The sequence below is a fragment of the Mustelus asterias genome, chromosome 10 (genome assembly GCF_964213995.1).
Source record: "Mustelus asterias chromosome 10, sMusAst1.hap1.1, whole genome shotgun sequence".
In the NCBI taxonomy this organism is placed as follows: Eukaryota; Metazoa; Chordata; class Chondrichthyes; order Carcharhiniformes; family Triakidae; genus Mustelus; species Mustelus asterias.
The window spans coordinates 109837502-109857711 of record NC_135810.1 but is presented as its reverse complement, the minus strand read 5'-3'; the positions used below and the strand labels follow the sequence as shown (position 1 = coordinate 109857711).

At 46.8% G+C, this 20210-nt stretch overlaps 1 protein-coding gene across 1 annotated transcript in view; it reads left to right on the top strand.

Annotated features, from left to right (window-relative positions):
- The window catches only part of oca2 (oculocutaneous albinism II), a 331959-nt gene that overhangs the window by 186697 nt on the left and 125052 nt on the right, over positions 1 to 20210 (top strand). Inside the window, exons 13-15 of the mRNA XM_078221469.1 lie at positions 5753 to 5900; positions 8729 to 8786; positions 13919 to 14027. Coding sequence (XP_078077595.1) covers positions 5753 to 5900; positions 8729 to 8786; positions 13919 to 14027 — 315 coding nt within the window. The remainder of the gene's footprint in view (positions 1 to 5752; positions 5901 to 8728; positions 8787 to 13918; positions 14028 to 20210) is intronic.

Genomic DNA, 20210 nt, shown 5'->3' with positions numbered 1-20210 from the left:
GGGGAGGGGGGAGGTGGTTCAAAGCCATAACCTTCTCAAAGAGAAAGATGCTACCATTTGTGCCAAGCTGATATCTCACAGCTCCCCCCACCCCCTCAACTAATATCAAATCTAAAGTCAAACATAATTGGAGTCTATTTTAAATCTCCCAGTGAAATTATTTTTCTGTTTTTTTTTCTGGTTATTTTTGCCTTCAGTTGCATTGCAATAGTTACTGATGTGACCTATCTCCTAAAGATTGGAAATGATCTTATCACGACTGATGGTATGAAACATATTTTGGCAGTGCTGTTTTATATGCATCTTCACCTGGAATATCCTAGATCTTTTTATCAATGTGATTACTTTTCTATTGACCGAGGTCAACAAAAAAGTCTGCTGTGAAAATATACATTTATTTTCGTATGATTTGATGCAGAATTATAGAATCATCGAATCCCTACAGTGCAGAAGGAGGCCATTCGGCCCATCAAGTCTTCACCAACCACAAGGCAACCCAGGCCCTATCCCCATATCTTACCCTAGCTAGTCCCCCTGACACTAAGGGGCAATTTAGCATGGCCAATCCACCTAACCCACACATCTTTGGACTGTGGGAGGAAACCGGAGCACCCGGAGGAAACCCACGAGACAGACTCCACGCAGACAGTGACCCAAGCCAGGAATTGAACCTGGGTCCCTGGTGCTGGGAGGCAGCAGTGCTAACCACTGTGCCACCATGCCACCCATGTGCCACCGTGCCACTCCTTATTATATTCACATGTGCACTGTAGACATTGGTGAAATGTTTTGGTCCTTGAACTGATACTTAAGAAAGCATCATCTCGATGGACATTGCCTCTGGGATTTTTCTATCTGAAGTTGCACAATTATGCTGGTCAACAGTTCCTGAAGAAATGCAGAACAACATGCTTCATCCCGTTCTGCAGAGTTCTTTCTCAACAGTCATTGGTAATACTTTACAAACAGAGTAACCCTTCTCTTTAGATCCCATTAATCACAATGCAGCATCTTAACCTGAAAGGATCAATATGTCTGGAAGTCTAGGACACTCCGGAACACTATACGTTAGAACAACTTAGGGCGGCTCAGTGGCACAGTGGTTAGCACTGCTGCCTCACAGCGCCAGGGACCTGGGTTCGATTCCTGGCTTGGGCCACTGTCTGTGTGGAGTCTGCATGTTCTCTCCGTGCCTGTGTGGGTTTCCTCCGGGTGCTCCGGTTTCCTCCCACAGTTCGAAGATGTGTGGATTAGGTGGATTGACCACGCTAAATTGCCCCTTAGTGTCAGGGGGACTAGCTAGGGTAAATGCATGGGGTTACGGGGATAGGGTCTGTGTGGGATTGTGGTTGGTGCAGACTCGATGGGCTGAATGGCCTCCTTCTGCACCGTAGGGATTCTATAAAAAGAATTACGCCTTTGATATTATAATTACTGTTTTTGAAACGTTAACCATGAAAATTGTAACGTCAATGCGATATTTCACATAATTGAATGAAACTGAATTCAATTAGAATGCAAGGTGGGTACAGGCGAGTGAAGCAATTTGACCAATCCCAGCTCAATAACCCGGATAATCAATAACGTGCTCTATCTAATCATTGCTTTCAGGGTTCTGGACTGGATGCTGAGGGTATTTATTAGAATGGTATCAGGAATGAAGGGCTTCAGTTTTGTGGAGAGACTGGAGAAGCTGATATTGTTCTCCTCAGATCAGCACAGGTTAAGGTTGGATTGAATGCAGGCAGTTAAAATTACAATGTGTTATGACAGAGTAGACAGCAGGAATTGTTTGGCACTGGCAGGAAAGTTAGCAAGTAGAGGAACAGATTTCAGATAATTGACAAAACAACCAGGAAGAGATGAGGAGAATTTGTTTTGCTAAGAGCCTGCTCAGGCCTGAACAGGAGGGACAGCTCCAACCTGCAATAAAGTCCCCAAAGTCTATCTGGCGGCCTTGCCGTGTAGCATGGGAACTACCCCACTCCTGATAAAATGCCAGCAGTGGTGTAAGGAGGCCCTAAAGAGGCCATTAATTGTCCACTTCTAGGCCTCCAGAGCAGGAGAGTTGACCAAAACCTCCCTCTGCCCTGAAGTTGTTCATAGAAACCCTACAGTGCAGAAGGAGGCCATTCGGCCCATCGAGTCTGCACCGACCACAATCCCACCCAGGCCCTACCCCCACATACTTTACCCACTAATCCCTCTAACCTACACATCCCAGGACTCTAAGGGGCAATTTTTAACCTGGCCAATCAACCTAACCCGCACATCTTTGGACTGTGGGAGGAAACCGGAGCACCCGGAGGAAACCCACGCAATTGTTGATAAGATGCCCGCAGAGGCGGGTAACTGATGGGCCTGGTGCCCCCTCCAACCATCGCTCCCAATGTTATGCACCCTGGCATCTCCCAGCATGCAGTTGGTGTGGGGGAGTGTGTGAAATTCCATCCTTATCATTGCTCTCATAGGGTGGCTTGAATTGCATGCTGTACTCTTCAAGGGAGCAGCGCCAGGGATCCAGGTTCAATTCTGGCCTTGGGTCACTGTCTGTGTGGAGTTTGTACATTCTCCCCATATCTGCGTGGGTTTCCTCCGGGTGCTCCGGCACACTCCAAAGATGTGCGGGTTAGGTTGATTGGCCATGCTAAATTTTCCCATAGTGTCAGGGAGATTAGCAGGGTAAATATGTGGGGTTACGGGAATAGGGCCTGGGTGGGATTGCGGTCGGTGCAGACTCGATGGGCTGAATGGCCTCCTTCTGCACTGTAGGGATTCTATGAAATGACTAGCCAAGGTTCGCTATGATGAAAGACGTTCCTGTAGTATCTTTTTTCTAAATTTTCAGATTCTGGCTAACCTGTTTCAGATTTCATAGCATGTACAGTTCCTTATTTATTCATAACATGGTATTAAACACAGTGTGGTGTGGAGCCAGTTGTGGCAACAAGGAATCTTGTGGATTTCTTTGAAAGGAATATGCTTTCAGAAGGTTAAAAACAATATTTGCTTTGGTTGGATGCTACCGGGACTTGATGGTTTGAGTTATAAGGAGAGGCTGAATAGACTGGGACTTTTTTCCTTGGAGCGTAGGAGGCTTCGAGGTGATCTTATAGGGGTCTATAAAATAATGAAGGGCATAGATCAGCTAGATAGTCAATATCTTTTCCCAAAGGTAGGGGAGTCTAAAACTAGAGGGCATAGGTTTAAAGTGAGAGGGGAGAAATACAAAAGGGTCCAGAGGGGGAATTTTTTCATACAGAGGATGATGAGTGTCTGGAACAAGCTGCCAGAGGTAGTAGAGGCGGGTACAATTTTGTCTTTTAAAAAGCATTTAGACAGTTACATGGGTAAGATGGGTAGAGAAGATTATAGGCCAAATGTGGGCAATTGGGACTAGCTTAGTAGTTAAAAAAAAGGCTGCATGGACAAGTTGGGCCAAAGGGCCTGTTTCCATGTTGCAAACCTCTGTGACTCTGTGGTGCTGTTAAAATGACAATGTGACATTGTTAAATTTGGAGACTTCCCTGCAATATTTCGATCCCTTCAGTTGGCATCTCCTTTGACCCCCAGATCAATTCATAGAGTCACAAAAGAAGGCGATCATAGAAACCCTACAGTGCAGAAGGAGGCCATTCGGCCCATCGGGTCTGCACCGACCACAATCCCACCCAGGCCCTACCCCCACACATTTTACCCACTAATCCCTCTAACCTACACATCTCAGGACTCTAAGGGGCAATTTTTAACCTGGCCAATCAACCTAACCGCACATCTTTGGACTTTGGACTGTGGGAGGAAACCGGAGCACCCGGAGGAAACCCACGCAGACACGAGGAGAATGTGCAAACTCCACACAGACAGTGATCCGAGCCGGGAATCGAACCCGGGACCCTGGAGCTGTGAAGCAGCAGTGCTAACCACTGTGCTACCGTGCTACCGTGCCGCGATGTGGATTGTCAATCGACTGCTGGCCCTTTGAGAGAGCTTTCCAGTTAGACCCACTCTCCTGCTCTCTTCTTGTCGTCCTGTGTCCCTTATGAAAATTGCAAGTGAACTATTGAGTCTGCTTCCATTACCTGATCAGGCAGTCTGGATCATAGCAACATGCTGAATAAAGAAAATTCATATCTCCCTCTCATTGTCTTAAATATGTGTCCTTGGTTAGGGATTTCACTGCCAATGGAAATGGTTTCTCCCTGTGTATTCTATCCAAACCCATCATGATCTTAAAATTATACATAACATGGCACAGTGGTTAGCACTACTGCCCCACAGCGCCAAGGACCCAGGTTTAATTCTGGTCTTGGGTCACAGTCTGTGTAGAGTTTGCATGTTCTCCCCGTGTCTTCATGGGTTTTCTCTGAGTGCTGCGGTTTCCTCCCACAGTTCAAAGATGTGCTGGTTTGATGGATTGGCCATGCTAAATTGCCCCTTTGTGTCCAAAGATGTGCATATTAGGTGGATTGGCCATGATAAATTGCCCCTTTGTGTGCAAAGATGTGCAGGTTAGGTGGATTGGCTATGATAAAAGTGCATGGGGTTACAGGGATAGGGTGGGGGGGGAGGTGGCAAAGCTGCACAAGATGCTCTTTCAGACAGTCGGTGCAGACTCGATGGGCCAAATGGCCTCCTTCTGCATTGTAGGGATTTTACGGTTCTATGGTTCTAACCCTCAAGTTCTGCCATATAAGGAAGATAGTGCGCAAATTTGATGTTCTAGATTGTTGGACTTATCCATAGAATAGAATCATAGAATCATAGAAACCCTACAGTGCAGAAGGAGGCCATTCGGCCCATCGAGTCTGCACCGACCACAATCCCACCCAGGCCCTACCCCCACATATTTTACCCGCTAATCCCTCTAACCTACGCATCTCAGGACTCTAAGGGGCAATTTTTTTTTTTTTAACCTGGCCAATCAACCTAACCCGCACATCTTTGGACTGTGGGAGGAAACCGGAGTACCCGGAGGAAACCCACGCAGACACGAGGAGAATGTGCAAACTCCACACAGACAGTGACCCGAGCCGGGAATCGAACCCGGGACCCTGGAGCTGTGAAGCAGCAGTGCTAACCACTGTGCTACCGTGCCGCCTCTGTGAGCTTTTTAATTTCAAAGCCTCCGTGAAGAGCAAAGCTTGTAAAGACTGGGAGGGAAGACTTCAGGCAAATCCGGGAGTTATGATTAGCTGATGTAAAACTTGCCTTTTAGTATTGCAGATTGGAAGAAGTAAGTTTAGAAGTTAAGTTTATTTATTAGAGTCACAAGTAGGCTTACATTAACACTGCAATGAAGTTACTGTGAAAATCCTCTAGTCGCCATACTCTGGCACCTGTTCGGGTACACTGAGGGAGAATTTAGCATGACCAATGCACCTAACCAGCACGTCTTTCGGATTGTGGGAGGAAACCTACGCAGACACAGGGAGAACACGCAAACTCCACACAGACAGTGACTCAAGCCGGGAATCGAACCCAGGTCCTAGGCGCTGTGAAGCAGCAGTGCTAACCACTGTGCCACCATGAAGGGGGAGGTAACTGAAGGGGGCAAAGAGTTCAACAGGTTTGAGTTCCTGTACAAACTTCTGAATCTCATGCTCTTTCTTTGCTGGTGCATTTTACTGTAAGACAAATGTTGGTAGAGAAATGTTGTTGCCATCTCCCGTGACTGTCAATTCATTCTGCTGTGTTTTCTGTGCCACATCTGTCTGTTTAACCTTCTCACTTTGTTCTTCTTTCCCCCCCACAGAGCTGAAACACGAGATTCACGTTTGGAGACTGACAGCTCAGCGCATTAACCCTGCCAGCCGAGAGGAGACCGCAGTGAAGTGCCTGCTAATGCAAAAAGTTCTCAATCTGGAGAACGTGCTCAGGAAAAAGCTCAGGACCTTTCAAAGGTTTGTGTTTATTTTTGCCCTTTGCGGTTGGAGCTTTGTTGGTACGGCTGTAGAATTGCAATTAAGTTATAGCCTGCCTAGTACCTGAGCAGTTATCTTCAGTAAGAGTTTTAACAACACCAGGTTAAAGTCCAACAGGTTTATTTGGTAGCAAATGCCATTAGCTTTCAGAGCGCTGCTCCTTTGTCAGATGGAGTGGAAATCTGCCCAGATTCTGACGAAGGAGCAGCGCTCCGAAAGCTAATGGTATTTGCTACCGAATAGACCTGTTGGACTTTAACCTGGTGTTGTTAAAACTCTTACTGTGTTTATCCCAGTCCAACTCAAGCATCTCCACATCAGTTATCTTCACACAGAGCTCCCAGTGGGACTTCAGGCCAATCAACCTGAAGTGACTGATTTGTATTTAAATACAACTGATTTATACTCCATATCCAAATTCAGTCCCCATTGCAATCGTCCAATGCCAATGTTCCATGTGCCATGTTCCATGCTGATTTAATTCTCACCATTTCTCATGTATGGTAACCAGGAGGAAGAGTTGGCTGCTGACATTACCACTATTCAGGGGTGATATCGAGGGCTGCTTATTGATTCAAGCCTGGACCTCTCCTAGTCCGAACGGCAAACTCTCTTTCAATTTGAACAGTGTTCCTCCTGGGCCTGCCTCGCCTGAATGCACGCTTGTGGTTCAAAGGGTGGCAGCAGTTTGACAGTTAACAATCCGCCAGTGCAGGCAGCTGATTGGATACTGGAGGACATCCCAGAAAAGCTGACCTTACCTTTTGTGACCCTTGGCCAGAGTTGATTGCTCTGTTCAATCCAATGTTCCTTCTCTGACTCCTTATTCACTCACTGCATTTTGGATGTCCAGCGCATTTTTTTCTGCAAATTCTCTGATCTCACTCATCTATTGTTGATTTGACCTTTTTGTATGGGTGGCACGGTGGCACAGTGGTTAGCACTGCTGCCTCACAGCGTCAGGGACCTGGGTTCGATTCCTGGCTTGGGTCACTGTCTGTGTGGAGTCTGCACGCTCTCCACGTGTTTGCGTGGGCTTCCTCCTGATGCTCCGGTTTCCTCCCACGGTCCGAAAGACGTGCTGGTTGGGTGCATCGGCCATGCTAAATCCTCCCTCAGTGTATCCGAACAGGCGCCAGAATGTGGCGACTAGGGAATTTTCCCAGTAACCTCATTGCAGTGTTAATGTAAGCCTAGTTGTGACAATAAGAAATAAACTTTAAAACTAGAATGAAATGTTAAAACTACTAGCACCAAAGCTAAAATGATTTGCCATTCATTGGTTTTCCAGCATGCATTTTCAAGCTGATCTGGGCAGCCAGATCTTGTAGACTTAGTACAACTGACCATAATTTTTCAGTATTTTCTGTGCAAAAAAGACAAATGTAATGGCATATTGATCAGATGCGTTGCATATCTGAATAAAGACTAACATTAGAAGGTCTGCAAGGAGGGAGGGAAGTTTTGGGGAAATAACTCCAGAGAGCAGGCTCATAGTGCTTGAATCATCAGCTTCTGAAGTGAGCGGCACGCTGGCAGAATGGTTAGCACTGCTGCCTCACAGCGCCAGGGACCCAGGTTCGATTCTCAGCTTGGGCCACCGACTGCGTGGAGTTTGCACATTCTCCTTGTGTCTGCGTGGGTTTTCTCTGGATGCTCCGGTTTCCTCCTACAGTCCGAAAGACGTGCTGGTTAGGTGCATTGGCCATTCTAAATTTTCCCTCAGTGTACCTGAACAGGTGCTGGTGTGTGGCGACTAGGGGATTTTCACAGTAACTTCATTGCAGTGTTAATTGCAGTGTCATTGTGACACTAATAAATAAATAAAAGATAGAGCAGTAAGGAACAAGAAATAATCCAAAAGTGAAAAAGTGGAGGCTTCGGACTGGTGGTTGGAAAAAGCTTCTCAGCAAAAGGCAGACCAGGTCAGAGATGAGGTGGACATGAGACCGAGTCTTGAAATCTTGCTGGTCCACAGTGAGAAACCAAAGATTAGGAAAGTTGGGATTGCCAGGTATTGGAGCACAGGAACATTAGTAGGCCATTCAACCCCTCGGATTATCTGCGCCATTCACTGAGATGTGAGCTGGTCCCCAGTCCAATTCACGTTGGCTTCAAATCCTTTATCATCCTTAGTTCTTTAAAAAAATCTATTGATGGCAGTTACATCTGCCTGGAACAGAGATGAATATCATTGTAACTCTGAATTATTGATCATAGAATCCCTACAGTGCAGAAGGAGGCCACTCGGCCCATCGAGTCTGCACCCACCACAATCCCACCCAGGCTGTATCCCCGTAACCCCACGTATGTACCCTTCTAATCCCCTGACAGTAAGGGGCAACTTAGCGTGGCCAATCAACCTAACCCTCACATCTTTGGACTGTGGGAGGAAACCGGAGGACCCGGAGGAAACCCACGCAGACACGGGGAGAATGTCTCCGCATAGACAGGCCAGAATTGAACCAAGGTCCCTGGTGCTGTAATCCTGTGTCCTTGATGTAATGCTTTCTACCTTTGTTTGAAATGAAGGAAGTTGAGCTGGAAAACGTTGCTGAAATCCACTCTTGATCAGGTAACATCAAGTAAAAGTGTGAGCACATTTCATCCTGGAATCAGCACTGTTTGGGTGTTAAGTGTGAAATCCTTGACTAGAGTTTGCTATTGTTTCATTTGCGAGACACAGGAGAATACAATGTTCTTGTAAATCCTGTCTGCTTTTTATGGTTTTATTTCAATTTGGATTAATCACCGCAACATGCGAATGCACTGACTTCATTTTGTAACAATAGTCTTCCATGTTTCAGACAAATTTCACATGACAACAAAAACTGGGAAACTAACATCCAGGAGCTGCAGAAAACGGTAAGAATGGTTTGATCTGCTAACTTCACTCTCAGAATATAAACCTCCATCTGTCAAATATTGCAACTTCAAATTGGTCTGAAACAATCCCTATTTGTTATCTTTCAACCATTCCCATTTGATCACAACCTGAATCTGGATGATTATCATCTCCAACTTGTGAAGATGTGGACATCCAATATTGTTGGCAAATCTAATAATGATTAGATAATTAATTACCTTTTCTGTGAATTGGAAAGGGCTTCTAGCCCATTTTTCGGGATTGGGATGGTACAATAGGTTCAAACTGCGGCACCACATATCTCTCTCAGTGGGTGATCTTACCAAAAAAGACTAAGCGCTGAGCGAGTGTGAAAATGGGAGAGTTTTAGGCCAGTTTTTCCAATGAGAGGAAAAAATCAAATCCTATGTCACTTAAAACAAAAAGAGGCAAAGTGCGATTTTCACCAGTAGGGGGAGTGGGCGGAGTCTATTCACGCTGGGGAGCCAGCTGTTGACTGCTAGAGGGCGCTATTGCGAACGCGCCCTGATCTCCCAGTGCACTATATACAAGAGTCTGATCTCCCAGTGCACGATGTACAAGAGTACAGAGTGCTTTGGGAGATTGGGAGATTATCACTTCCCCACCCTCCCTGATTGCCCTCCCGATCATGACTCCATGGAGCGATCACCACCCCCGATTTTCCCTCCCCCTGGCCGATCGCCTCCTCCAATTTTGCTCCCCGGCTAATCGCCATCCCTGGTTATTACCCTGGATGATCATTGCCCCTGCTTAACCCCCCCCCCCCCCACCCAGTCAATCGCCGCCCTGGCAATCCCCAATTGCGGAGTGCATAGACCCCACGCGCTGTCTCCCCTTCAGGTCCCATCCCTCCCCTTAAGCACCACCCCCTCTCCTTAGGCCTTCGTGCCCCTTGGCACTGCCCAATGCCTGGTGAACAGTGTCAGGGTGCCTGCTGAGCACTGCCAGGGTGCCAGGCTGGCAGTGCCAGGGCGCCCGGTGGGCAGTGCCAGAGTGCTAGGTTGGCACTGTCAGAGTTCCAGGCTGGCAGTGCCAGGCTGGAACTGCCCGACGGGCACTGCCTGCCCTGCCCTGATCACCTGGTGGCCTCAATAACCTCTGGTCCCACTGGTGAGACCATCACATCAGGGCCGGGTGCTGGGCACCCTAAGTGATCCTCGCTGGTGAGTACCTCCACCGATGAGGTCATTAAGGCAAGTGAGCCCAGACGATTGCCTCCCAAGCTCAATAAGAATATTTAAATCAGATAATGAATATTAAAGATGGCAGATTACGCCGGCAGATCGGGGTCGGTAAAATCGTCAGAGGCGAGAAACTGGGCGCGAACCCAGTTTCTGCTTCTCTTACAATCATACCATCTTGCCATGTCAATCGACCTGCGCGATGAGCGGTAAGTTCACCCCCCTCAATCTTCCATTCCTTACACTCCGATGGATCTACCACCCAAACTTTGTGACCTTCTATCCTATAAATTGCCATCATTGTTACGTACGAACATACAAATTAGGAGCAGAAGTAGGCCATTCGGCCCCTCAAGCCTGCTGTGACACTCAATAAGATCATGTCGGATCTGTCAGAGTTTTGAGTTCTGCATCCCACACAGAACCATAAAATCCCTACAGTGCAGAAAGAGGCCATTCGGCCCATTGAGTCTGCACCGAGCATCCCACTCAGGCCCTCCCCTCCGCCCTATTCCCCATAACCCCGCGCATTTACCATGGCTAACCCCTCTAACCTACACAGTTTTGGACAAGAAGGGGCAATTTAGCATGGCCAATCCACCTAACCTGCGCATCTTTGGACTGCGGGAAGAAACCGGAGCACCCAGAGACGGTGCTCTGTCGCAGACGGGGGGGGGGGGGGGGGGGGGGGGGGGCGGGGGCTGGACTTAAGGCCTCGCTCGAGCGAGACCAGGAGTTCCCACCCGAGGTCAACGGACATTTCTGTTGTCGCCCCTCGCCCGCTCCTATTCCATGGCAGGCGGGGTGGTGGAATTCCGGTGAGGGAGAACGTGCAAACTCTGCACAGTCACCCAAGGCTGGAATTGAACTAGGGTCCTTGGCGCTGTGAGGCAGCAGTATTAACCATTGTGCCACCCTATCTCCCAACAACCTCTGAATCCCTTGCCTATCAAGAATCTATCTCCGTCTTAAGAATATTCAGTGATCCCGCTTCCACTGTCTTCTGAGGCTTCCAAAGTCGCACAAGCCTCTTGAGAGGGAAGGAATTCTTCTCATCTCTGTCCTATAAGGGCAACCCTTAATTTTAAAACAGTGCCCCCTGGTTCCGGACTCACCCACAAGAGGAAACATCCTTTCAACATTCCCTGTTCGTGCTCTGTATCGTGGATACTTGATCTTAAGTAGCTTAATGTCAAGAAATCAATGGTGACTGTAGCTTAAACCGAGGTGGGACAGGAAACACCAGAGTTTTATTTGGTAACATCAATTCTTCCTGGTTTATTTTAAACAGTAGTTTCTGGATACGAATGATAAGTTAATGCTGCTTCACTGCTATATAAGACCCAGCCCAGCACTGCTTCTGTAGAAATTACCTTCTGATGAAATAAGGGCCAGTTTAATAAACTATTCGATCCCTACAGCCTGTTCCGCTATTTAATTAGATTATGACTGTTCTCTACCCTTCTGCCCTTCCCAGCTTTTTTCCCCATATCTGTTGATATCCTTTAACGAACAGAAATAAGATTAATCTCAAATTTGAAATGTTTTATTGACCGAGCAGCGTTCACAGTCACTCAGGGGCACAGATTCCAGAATTATCACTGCATATGTCTGAAGAAGTGTTTCCTAATTTCACATCTTATTTTATTTATGTATTTATTTATTAGTGTCACAAGTAGTTTTACATTAACACTGCAATGAAGTTACTGTGAAAATCCCCCAGTTGCCACACTCTGGTGCCTTTTCGGGTACACTGAGGAAGAATTTAGCATGGCCAATCCACATAATCTACACACCCGGGGGAGAACGCACAGACTCCGCACAGGCAGTGACCCAAGCCGGGAATCGAACCTGGGTCCCTGGTGCTATGAGGCAGCAGTGCTGACCATTGGGCCACTGTGCCAGCCAATAACCTAACTAGCCTAGCTCTAATTTAAAAAGGCTTATGGCCCAGATTGTCACCGTATCACACTGTCGTGGTGAAAATCCCTAAAATGGCTGAACATCCCAAGCACTGTCCCTAAATCTGACATTTTCTATTTGGCAAGGGCAGGGCTGGAATCGGACTGGGGCTATGGGGGCAGCTAGCCATTTAATTCACCACCTCCCCACCTCCCCCACCCTAAAGTGGGGTTTTGGAAGACCAGGAGTGTGAACACATTGAATGTGCAGATTAGAAGAGGTAAAAACAGATTTGAAATAAACAGAAAATGCCAGAAAAATCTGGCAGCATCTGTGGAGAGAGAAACAGAGTTAACGGGTGGATTTATTCAGCAAACCAACCCCCACCCCCGCACCCCACTGTAGCAGCTGCAGGAGGGATCTTCTGGCCCTGCCAAAGTTGATTCCCTCTCCTGTACCACCACAGGTTGGGGTCAACTTCGGCGGGACCTGATCTGGATCTTTGAAGTGGGGGGAGTGGGAGTGGGGGGAAGGGGGGGAGTGGTATTGTTCACTGACTTGAGAAGAGAGTCAGCTCCCTGGCCTCATGCTCATTGGTAAACAGTGACAAAGATAAGCTTGGTTGGCTGGGGAACTTCTGTTCCTCTGGCTCACAAGCAGTGCTGGAAAGGCAGCGTGAAGCAGTCACTGCCTCCCTTCAGCTGCCAGAAATGCTGAGGCTCAGGAAACCCTACCAGGCAGGTTTAACCTGGATGACACACTAAATATGAGGCATGCACCTCATTGCAACATTTAAATAGCCAAACAACCTCTTGTGAGCAAGTTGCTTGCCTACATTCCACCTCCCACCTCTGTGTCTGTCTCTATTAAAACTAGAAGTGGGTGGGTTGGAGGTGGGTTAGGGTCAGTTTTGAGATATATCATCAAATCCAATCCCACCCACTTTTATGGTTAAACTTACCTCTGGTTGGGTGAGAAAACTTGCAAAAAAGAATTGTGATTATTCCCATTGCAGATATTATTCATTCTTTTGGGCACAAAGGACTGGATATTTGCAGAGTTTTAAGAGGCTATTAAAGGATTAGCTGTCTTTGATGCAGTTAGTGAATGTAAGTTTATTTCTTTTAGGCACATTGGCCATTTGAAAGGATTGAACATCTTTAAATGGGTTTCCTGAATGATTTTTTTTCCAGTACCAAGTGTGGGCATTGTTAGATTTAAAAAAAATCTCCTGAGTTCTGTTCATACTGGATACTGGGTGAGTGGCTATGGAGGTGGCATGGAAGGTGGGATGGAGGGGGTGGTGGGAGTGGGAGAGAGATATGAGCGGATATATTGCTGGCGTGAGGGGTGAAGGCCTGACAGCCTATTAGGAAACTGGGCAGAGACATGAGGCAGCCCTCTAATCAGCCCGCGTCTGGGACCACCGGGAGCTGTCTGCGTGCCCGCCTCAATCAAGCCTCTGCCCACACTTTGTGCCTCCAGTTGAAGAAAGGTTAACATTGGAAATCAAAACAACAAAAAAAATAGCAATGTTATAAAAAGAACAGCATATGAGATCCTGAAGCACCCAACCGGATGGTCAAGGCAATTCCAGTTGTACATGCTCATGCCAGTTTACGTTTGTGCCTGGTCAGTGGAGGACAGACAACTGAGAAGTAATGAGATTTGTTAGAGAGAAAAATAGATTGTGAAATGGCTTCAGAGTAATATAAGAAATCATGCAGAATTTTCCACCATGCATAAGATGGGGACGAAAGTTTGCCACCCTCAACCTTACCATTAAAATAAGAGTATTTAAAATGATCAATAATTGATTTTCAGCTTGTCAAAACTCCAAGAAGAATTATTGATTGTTGGATGGACCTGTGACTGAATTACTTTGCTGTCTTTCCTCCCTGTACACCAAGAGCAACGTTTAATAATGTGATTTGATTTTTTTTTTCTTTTCTGTCCCATTGATTTTATGAAGATAGCGACAATCTTTTTCACCAAGTTTTATTTTTGTATCGATTATATCTTTGCAGCACAGGATAATGGACAAAGCCCTTCTGGTGAAGTGCTCAACAGTTCTGGGATTCGTTATCTTCATGTTCTTTCTCAACTCATTTGTCCCCAGTATCCATCTTGATCTGGGTAAGTAGGTCTTTGTGGTAACAGTGCAGGTGGTCGGATCCACATCTTGTTATCTCCCTGCGAACATAACCCATTACGTCCGTCATTTGTCTACCTCTCGAAGATGGCCTTTGTGTATCATCACCAGTCCTCACTTGTTCCCAGCATTTTAATGAGCATGTATTAATGCGTTTTCAGGTTATTAAACCCTTTAAGTGTCTCTCAGTAACAGGAGCTAGCGTATCTGCCTCTTGACCTGTTCCCACCCCACCCTTAACATTTTGCTCAGTCCAATAATGAGTTTTCTTCCAAACCTGACAGACCCACTATGTGTCTGCCACACATCTCTTGTGTTTTCTGTTCACATTTCAATCTTTTACACTGATATGCCTTGGATAAATTAATGAGCTGTGAACACCCATTGAAAAACTATTCTTGAGTGTGAGTGTGGGACAGGGCTACTGCACAGTAATGGTGATTCTCCAACTTGTACTACCTTCAATCACAGCTCCCTATCTCAGTGGTCGTTAATTCCATCTTCCCTTCAGTCAAAACCGTTGTGACTTCAATCTTATAATATAGAATCATAGAATCCGACAGTGCAGAAGGAGGCCATTTGGCCCATCGAGGCTGCACCGCCCACAATCCCACCCAGGCCCTGGAACCCCATGCATTTACCCTGCTAATCCCCCTGACACTAAGGAGCAATTTAGCATGGCCAATCCACCTAACCCGCATCTTTTTGCACTGAGGGAGGAAACAAATCACCCGGCGGAAACCCACGCAGACACGGGGAGAACGTGCAAACTTCACACAGACAGTGCGAAGGAATCGAACCTGGGTCCCTGGCGCTGTGAGGCAGCAGTGCTAACCACTGTGCCATCATGCCGTCCCTGTGATAAATCTAAATGGGCTAGTGGTATTATCGCTAGACTATCAATCCAGAAACTCATTTAATGTTCTGGGGACCTGGGTTCAAATCCCGCCAGGGAAGATGGTGGAAATTGAATTCAATAAAAAATATCTGGAAGTAAGAATCTACTGATGCCCATGAAACCATTGTCGATTGCCAGAAAAACTAATCTGGTTCACGAATGTCCTTTAGGAGAGGAAATCTGCCATCCTTCCCTGGTCTGGCCTATATATGACTCCAGAGCCACAACAATGTGGTTGACTCTCAACTTCCCTCAGGCAACTAGGGATGGGCAATAAATGCTGGCCCAGCCAGTTACGCCCATGTCCCCATGAATAAAAGCAGGGCCAGAGATTTGTGATGCTTGATCTCTGCCCTTTTAGCTGCCTGGAGATTTTCCGTGCTTTCATCGAGGGGGCAGAGCACCTCTTTGTGCAGGCATTGTAATGTTGTTGCATTACAATTGCTGAATCCCCCACTATCAACGTCCTGGGGGCTTACCATTGAGCAAAAACTGAACTAGACCAGCCATATAAATACTATGGCTACAAGAGCAGATCAAAAGCTGCCTGATTCCTCAATACCTGTCCAACATCTACAAGGCAAAAGTCAGGAGTGTGATGGAATACTCTCCCCTTGCTTGGATGAGTGCAGCTCCAAAAACACTCAAGAAACTCAACACCATCCAGGACAAAGTAGCCCCCTTGATTGCTACCCCTACGTTCAATCCATCCACCACTGATGAGGCAGCAGTAGCCGTGCGTACCATTTCCAAGGTGCCCTGCACAAGCTCACCAAGATCCCTTATGCAGCAATTTCCAAATCCACAATTACTACCTTCTAGGAGGACAAGGGAAGCAGATTCCTTGGAACACCACATCTGGAAGCTCCCCGCTAATGACAGTTACATGGGTAAGATGGGTATAGAGGGATATGGGCCAAATGCGGGCCATTGGGACTAGCTTCAGGGTTTTAAAAAAAAGGACAGCATGGACAAGTTGGGCTGAAGGGCCTGTTTCCATGCTGTAAACCTCTATGACTCTGTGACTCCAAGTCTCTCAACATCCTGACTTGGAATTATGTCACCGTTCCTTCACTGTCACTGGGTCAATATCCTGGAATTCCCTCCCTAACACCCTGTGGGTGTACCTACACCACATGGACTGCAGCGGTTCAAGAAGGCAGCTCACCACCACCTTCTCAAGGGCAACAAGGTTTGGACAATAAATGCTGGCCTAGGCAGTGATGCCCATATCCCTTCAAGGAGTATTTTAAAAATTAGATGAGTGGCACCTGAGGGCCTCCTGGATGTACAGGAGGCTGCTTCCAGAGGCATCAGGCTTTCGGCCTTATACCAACCTGACTTGGGACGGCACAGGAGGCCCTTGAGAAACGTTAAGGTAGACAAGTCCCCAGGGCCTGATGGTATATACCCCGAATACTGACAGAGGTAAGGGAGGAAATTGCTAGGGCCTTGAGAGAAATCTTTGTATCTTCACTGGCTACAGGGGAGGTCACAATAAGAAGTCTCACAACACCAGATTAAAGTCCAACAGGTTTATTTGGTAGCAAATACCATTGTATATTTCATTATATATTGCAGGGGAGGTCCCAGAGGATTGGAGAATAGCCAATGTTGTTCCTTTGTTTAAGAAGGGTAGCAAGAATAATCCAGGTAATTACAGGCCGGTGAGCCTTACATCAGTGGTAGGGAAATTATTGGAGAGGATTCTTCGAGACCGGCTTTATTCCCACTTGGAAATAAGTGGACGTATTAGTGAGAGGCAACATGGTTTTGTGAAGGGGAGGTCGTGTCTCACAAACTTGATCGAGTTTTTCAAGGAAGTGACGAAGATGATTGATGGGGGTAGGGCAGTGGATGTTGTCTACATGGACTTCAGTAAGGCCTTTGACAAGGTCCCTCATGGCAGACTGGTGCAGAAGGTGAAGTTGCATGGGATCAGAGGTGAGCTGGCAAGGTGGATACAAAACTGGCTCGGTCAAGGAAGACAGAGGGTAGCAGTGGAAGGGTGCATTTCTGAATGGAGGGCTGTGACAAGTGGTGTTCCTCAGGGATCAGTGCTGGGACCTTTGCTGTTTGTAATATATATAAATGATTTGGAGGAAAATGTAACTGGATTGATTAGTGAGTTTGCGGACAACACAAAGGTTGGTGGATTTGTGGATAGCGATGAGGACCATCAGGATATAGATCGCTTGGAGACTTGGGCGGAGAGATGGCAGATGGAGTTTAATCTGGACAAATGTGAGGTAATGCATTTTGGAAGGCAAGATAGGAAATATACAATAAATGGCAGAACCCTTAAGAGTATTGATAGGCAAAGGGATCTGGGTGTACAGGTACACAGGTCACTGAAAGTGGCATTGCAGGTGGAGAAGGTCATCAAGAAGGCATATAGCATGCTTGCCTTCATCGGCCGGGGTATTGAGTTTAAAAATTGGCAAGTCATGTTGCAGCTTTATAGAACATTAGTTGGGCCGCACTTGGAATATAGTGTTCAATTCTGGTCGCCACACTACCAGAAGGATGTGGAGGCTTTGGAGAGGGTACAGAAAAGATTTACCAGGATGTTGTCTGGTATGGAGGGCATTAGCTATGAGGAGAAGTTGGAGAAACTTGGTTTGTTCTCACTAGAGTGAAGGAGGTTGAGGGGCGACCTGATAGAAGTCTACAAGATTATGAGAGGCATGGACAGAGTGGATAGTCAGAAGCTTTCTCCCAGGGCGGAAGAGTCAATTACTAGGGGGCATAGATTTAAGGTGCGAGGGGCAAGGTTTAAAGGCAGATTTTTTACACAGAGAGTAGTGGGGTGCCTGGAACTCGTTGCCGGGGGAGGTAGTGGAAGCGGATACGGTAGTGACTTTTAAAGGGCGTCTTGACAAGTACATGAATAGGATGGGAATAGAGGGATGTGGTCCCCGGAAGGGTAGGGGGTTTTAGTTAAGTCGGGCAGCATGGTCGGTACAGGCTTGGAGGACCAAAGGGCCTGTTCCTGTACTGTAATTTTCTTTGTTCTTTGTTCACAATGGCACAGTGGTTAGCTTTGCTGCCTCACAGCACCAGGAACACGTGTTCGATTCCTGGCTTGGGTGACTGTCTGTGCGGAGTTTGCACGTTCTCCCCGTTGCCTACGTGGGTTTCCTCTGGGTGTTCCAGTTTCCTTCCACAGTCCGAAAGATGTGCTGGTTAGGTGCATTGGCCATGCTAAATTCTCCCTCATTGTACCCGAACAGGTGCTGGAGTGTGGTAACTGGGGGATTTTCACACTAACCTCATTGCACTGTTAATGTAAGCCTACTTGTGACACTAATAAATAAACTAAACCAATAAAAAAACTAGAACCTTAATAAGTCACTGGTTGGACCTGAGCTGGAGTATTGTGTGCCATTCTGAGCACCCCACTTTACAAAGGACAGTAATGTCTCAAAAAGGATGCAGGGGAGACTTACCGAGAATGATGGCTTCAATCGTGCAGGGAGTCTAGACAGCTGAGAGAATGAAGGGCAGATTTAATAGAGATATCCCAAATATTGGGAGATTTTGAAAAGCAGATAGCTTGGGATGAGTTGCCTACAACAACAAAATACTGCAGATTCTGGGCATCTGGAAAAAAAACAAAATAAAAAGTGCACGGGTCTGGCAGCATCTGTGTAGAGTGAAAAAGATTAATGGGCAGAGTTTTTTTCCCTCCACATGGGGGCAAAAACCGAGGCAGGTGGGCAAAACATTTGGCATCATAGAATCATAGAATCTCTACAGTGCAGAAGGAGGCTATTCGATCCATTGGGTCTGCACCAACCACAATCGAGATGTGACTTGCTTCCACTGCGGTTCGATGGGTTCTGAGGTGACTGAAATACGTGATCTGCAGGCTCTGCCACTTGCAGGGTAGGTGGTGCTCAGAGGGCCAAGGTAGGTGAGCCGTTTGGAAGTTTGTGCACCGGCTCTCTGATGCCTTGACTTTGCGCCGTGTGTTCCCGATTAAACTCTTGATGTGCTCGGTGCCTTCCTGAGTGAACCTTCCCCATTTTGGTGGGTCACAAGCCAGGGACTCTTGTGCGTTAACCAGGGATGTTTGACCTATTCAAGGCTGCTTAGAGGACATCCCTAAAGCATTTCCGTTGTCCACTTGGGAGTCTCCTGCCAAGGCTCTGTTGCTTCAGGAGTCTGGTGCCAGGCCACATTTCTGATTTACCTCATTTCAGTCGATCTTTGGTGATATCCTGATGGGCGCTCTCATTCCGTCACCAAGACTTTTCAATTAAAATGATCAGAAGCTTCAAGCACAGATTTCATTTGAGTTGATTTATTATTGACATATGTATTAGTATTCAGTGAAGAGTATTGTTTCTTGTGCACTATACAGACAAAACATACCGTTCATAGAGTACATAGTGAGAAGCTGAGTTACGGAGAGAGATTGAATAGGTTGGGACTTTATTCCCTGGAGCGTAGAAGATTGAGGGGAGATTTGATAGAGGTGTATAAGATTTTGATGGGTATAGATAGAGTGAATGCAAGCAGGCTTTTTCCCCAAAGGTGAGGGGAGAAAAAAACCAGAGGGCATGGGTTAAGGGTGAAAGGAGAAAAGTTTAAAGGGAATATTAGGGGGGGCTTCTTCACGCAGAGAGTGGTGGGCGTGTGGAATGAGCTGCCGGATAAAGTGGTAAATGCGGGGCCACTTTTAACATTTAAGAAAAACTTGGACGGGTTCATGGATGAGAGGGGTGTGGAGGGATATGGTCCAAGTGCAGGTCAGTGGGACTAGGAATAAAATGGTTCGGCACAGACAAGAAGGGCCAAAAGGCCTGTTTCTGAGCTGTAATTTTCTATGGTTCTATGGTTCTATAGGGGAGAAGGAAAAAGTTAAAGTTGAGTTATTAGGCCAAGTAGGCTTGCATTAACACTGCAATGAAGTTACTGTGAAAATCCCCTAGTCACCACACTCTGGCGCTTGCCCGGGTACACTGAGGGAGAATTTAGCATGGCCAATGCACCTAACCAGCACATCTTTTGGACTGTGAGGAAACGGGCGCAACTGGAAGAAACCCACGTAGGCACGGGCAGAACGTGCAGACTCCGCACAGTCACCCAAGCTGGGAATCAAACCCCGGGTCCCTGGTGCTGTGTGGCAGCAGTGCTAACCACTGTGCCACCGTGCTGCTCCTCAATGCACAGGAGAGGAGAGAGTGCAGAATGTAGTGTGACAGTCATAGATATGGTGCAGAGAAAGATCAACTTAATACAAGGTAGGTCCATTCAAAAGTCA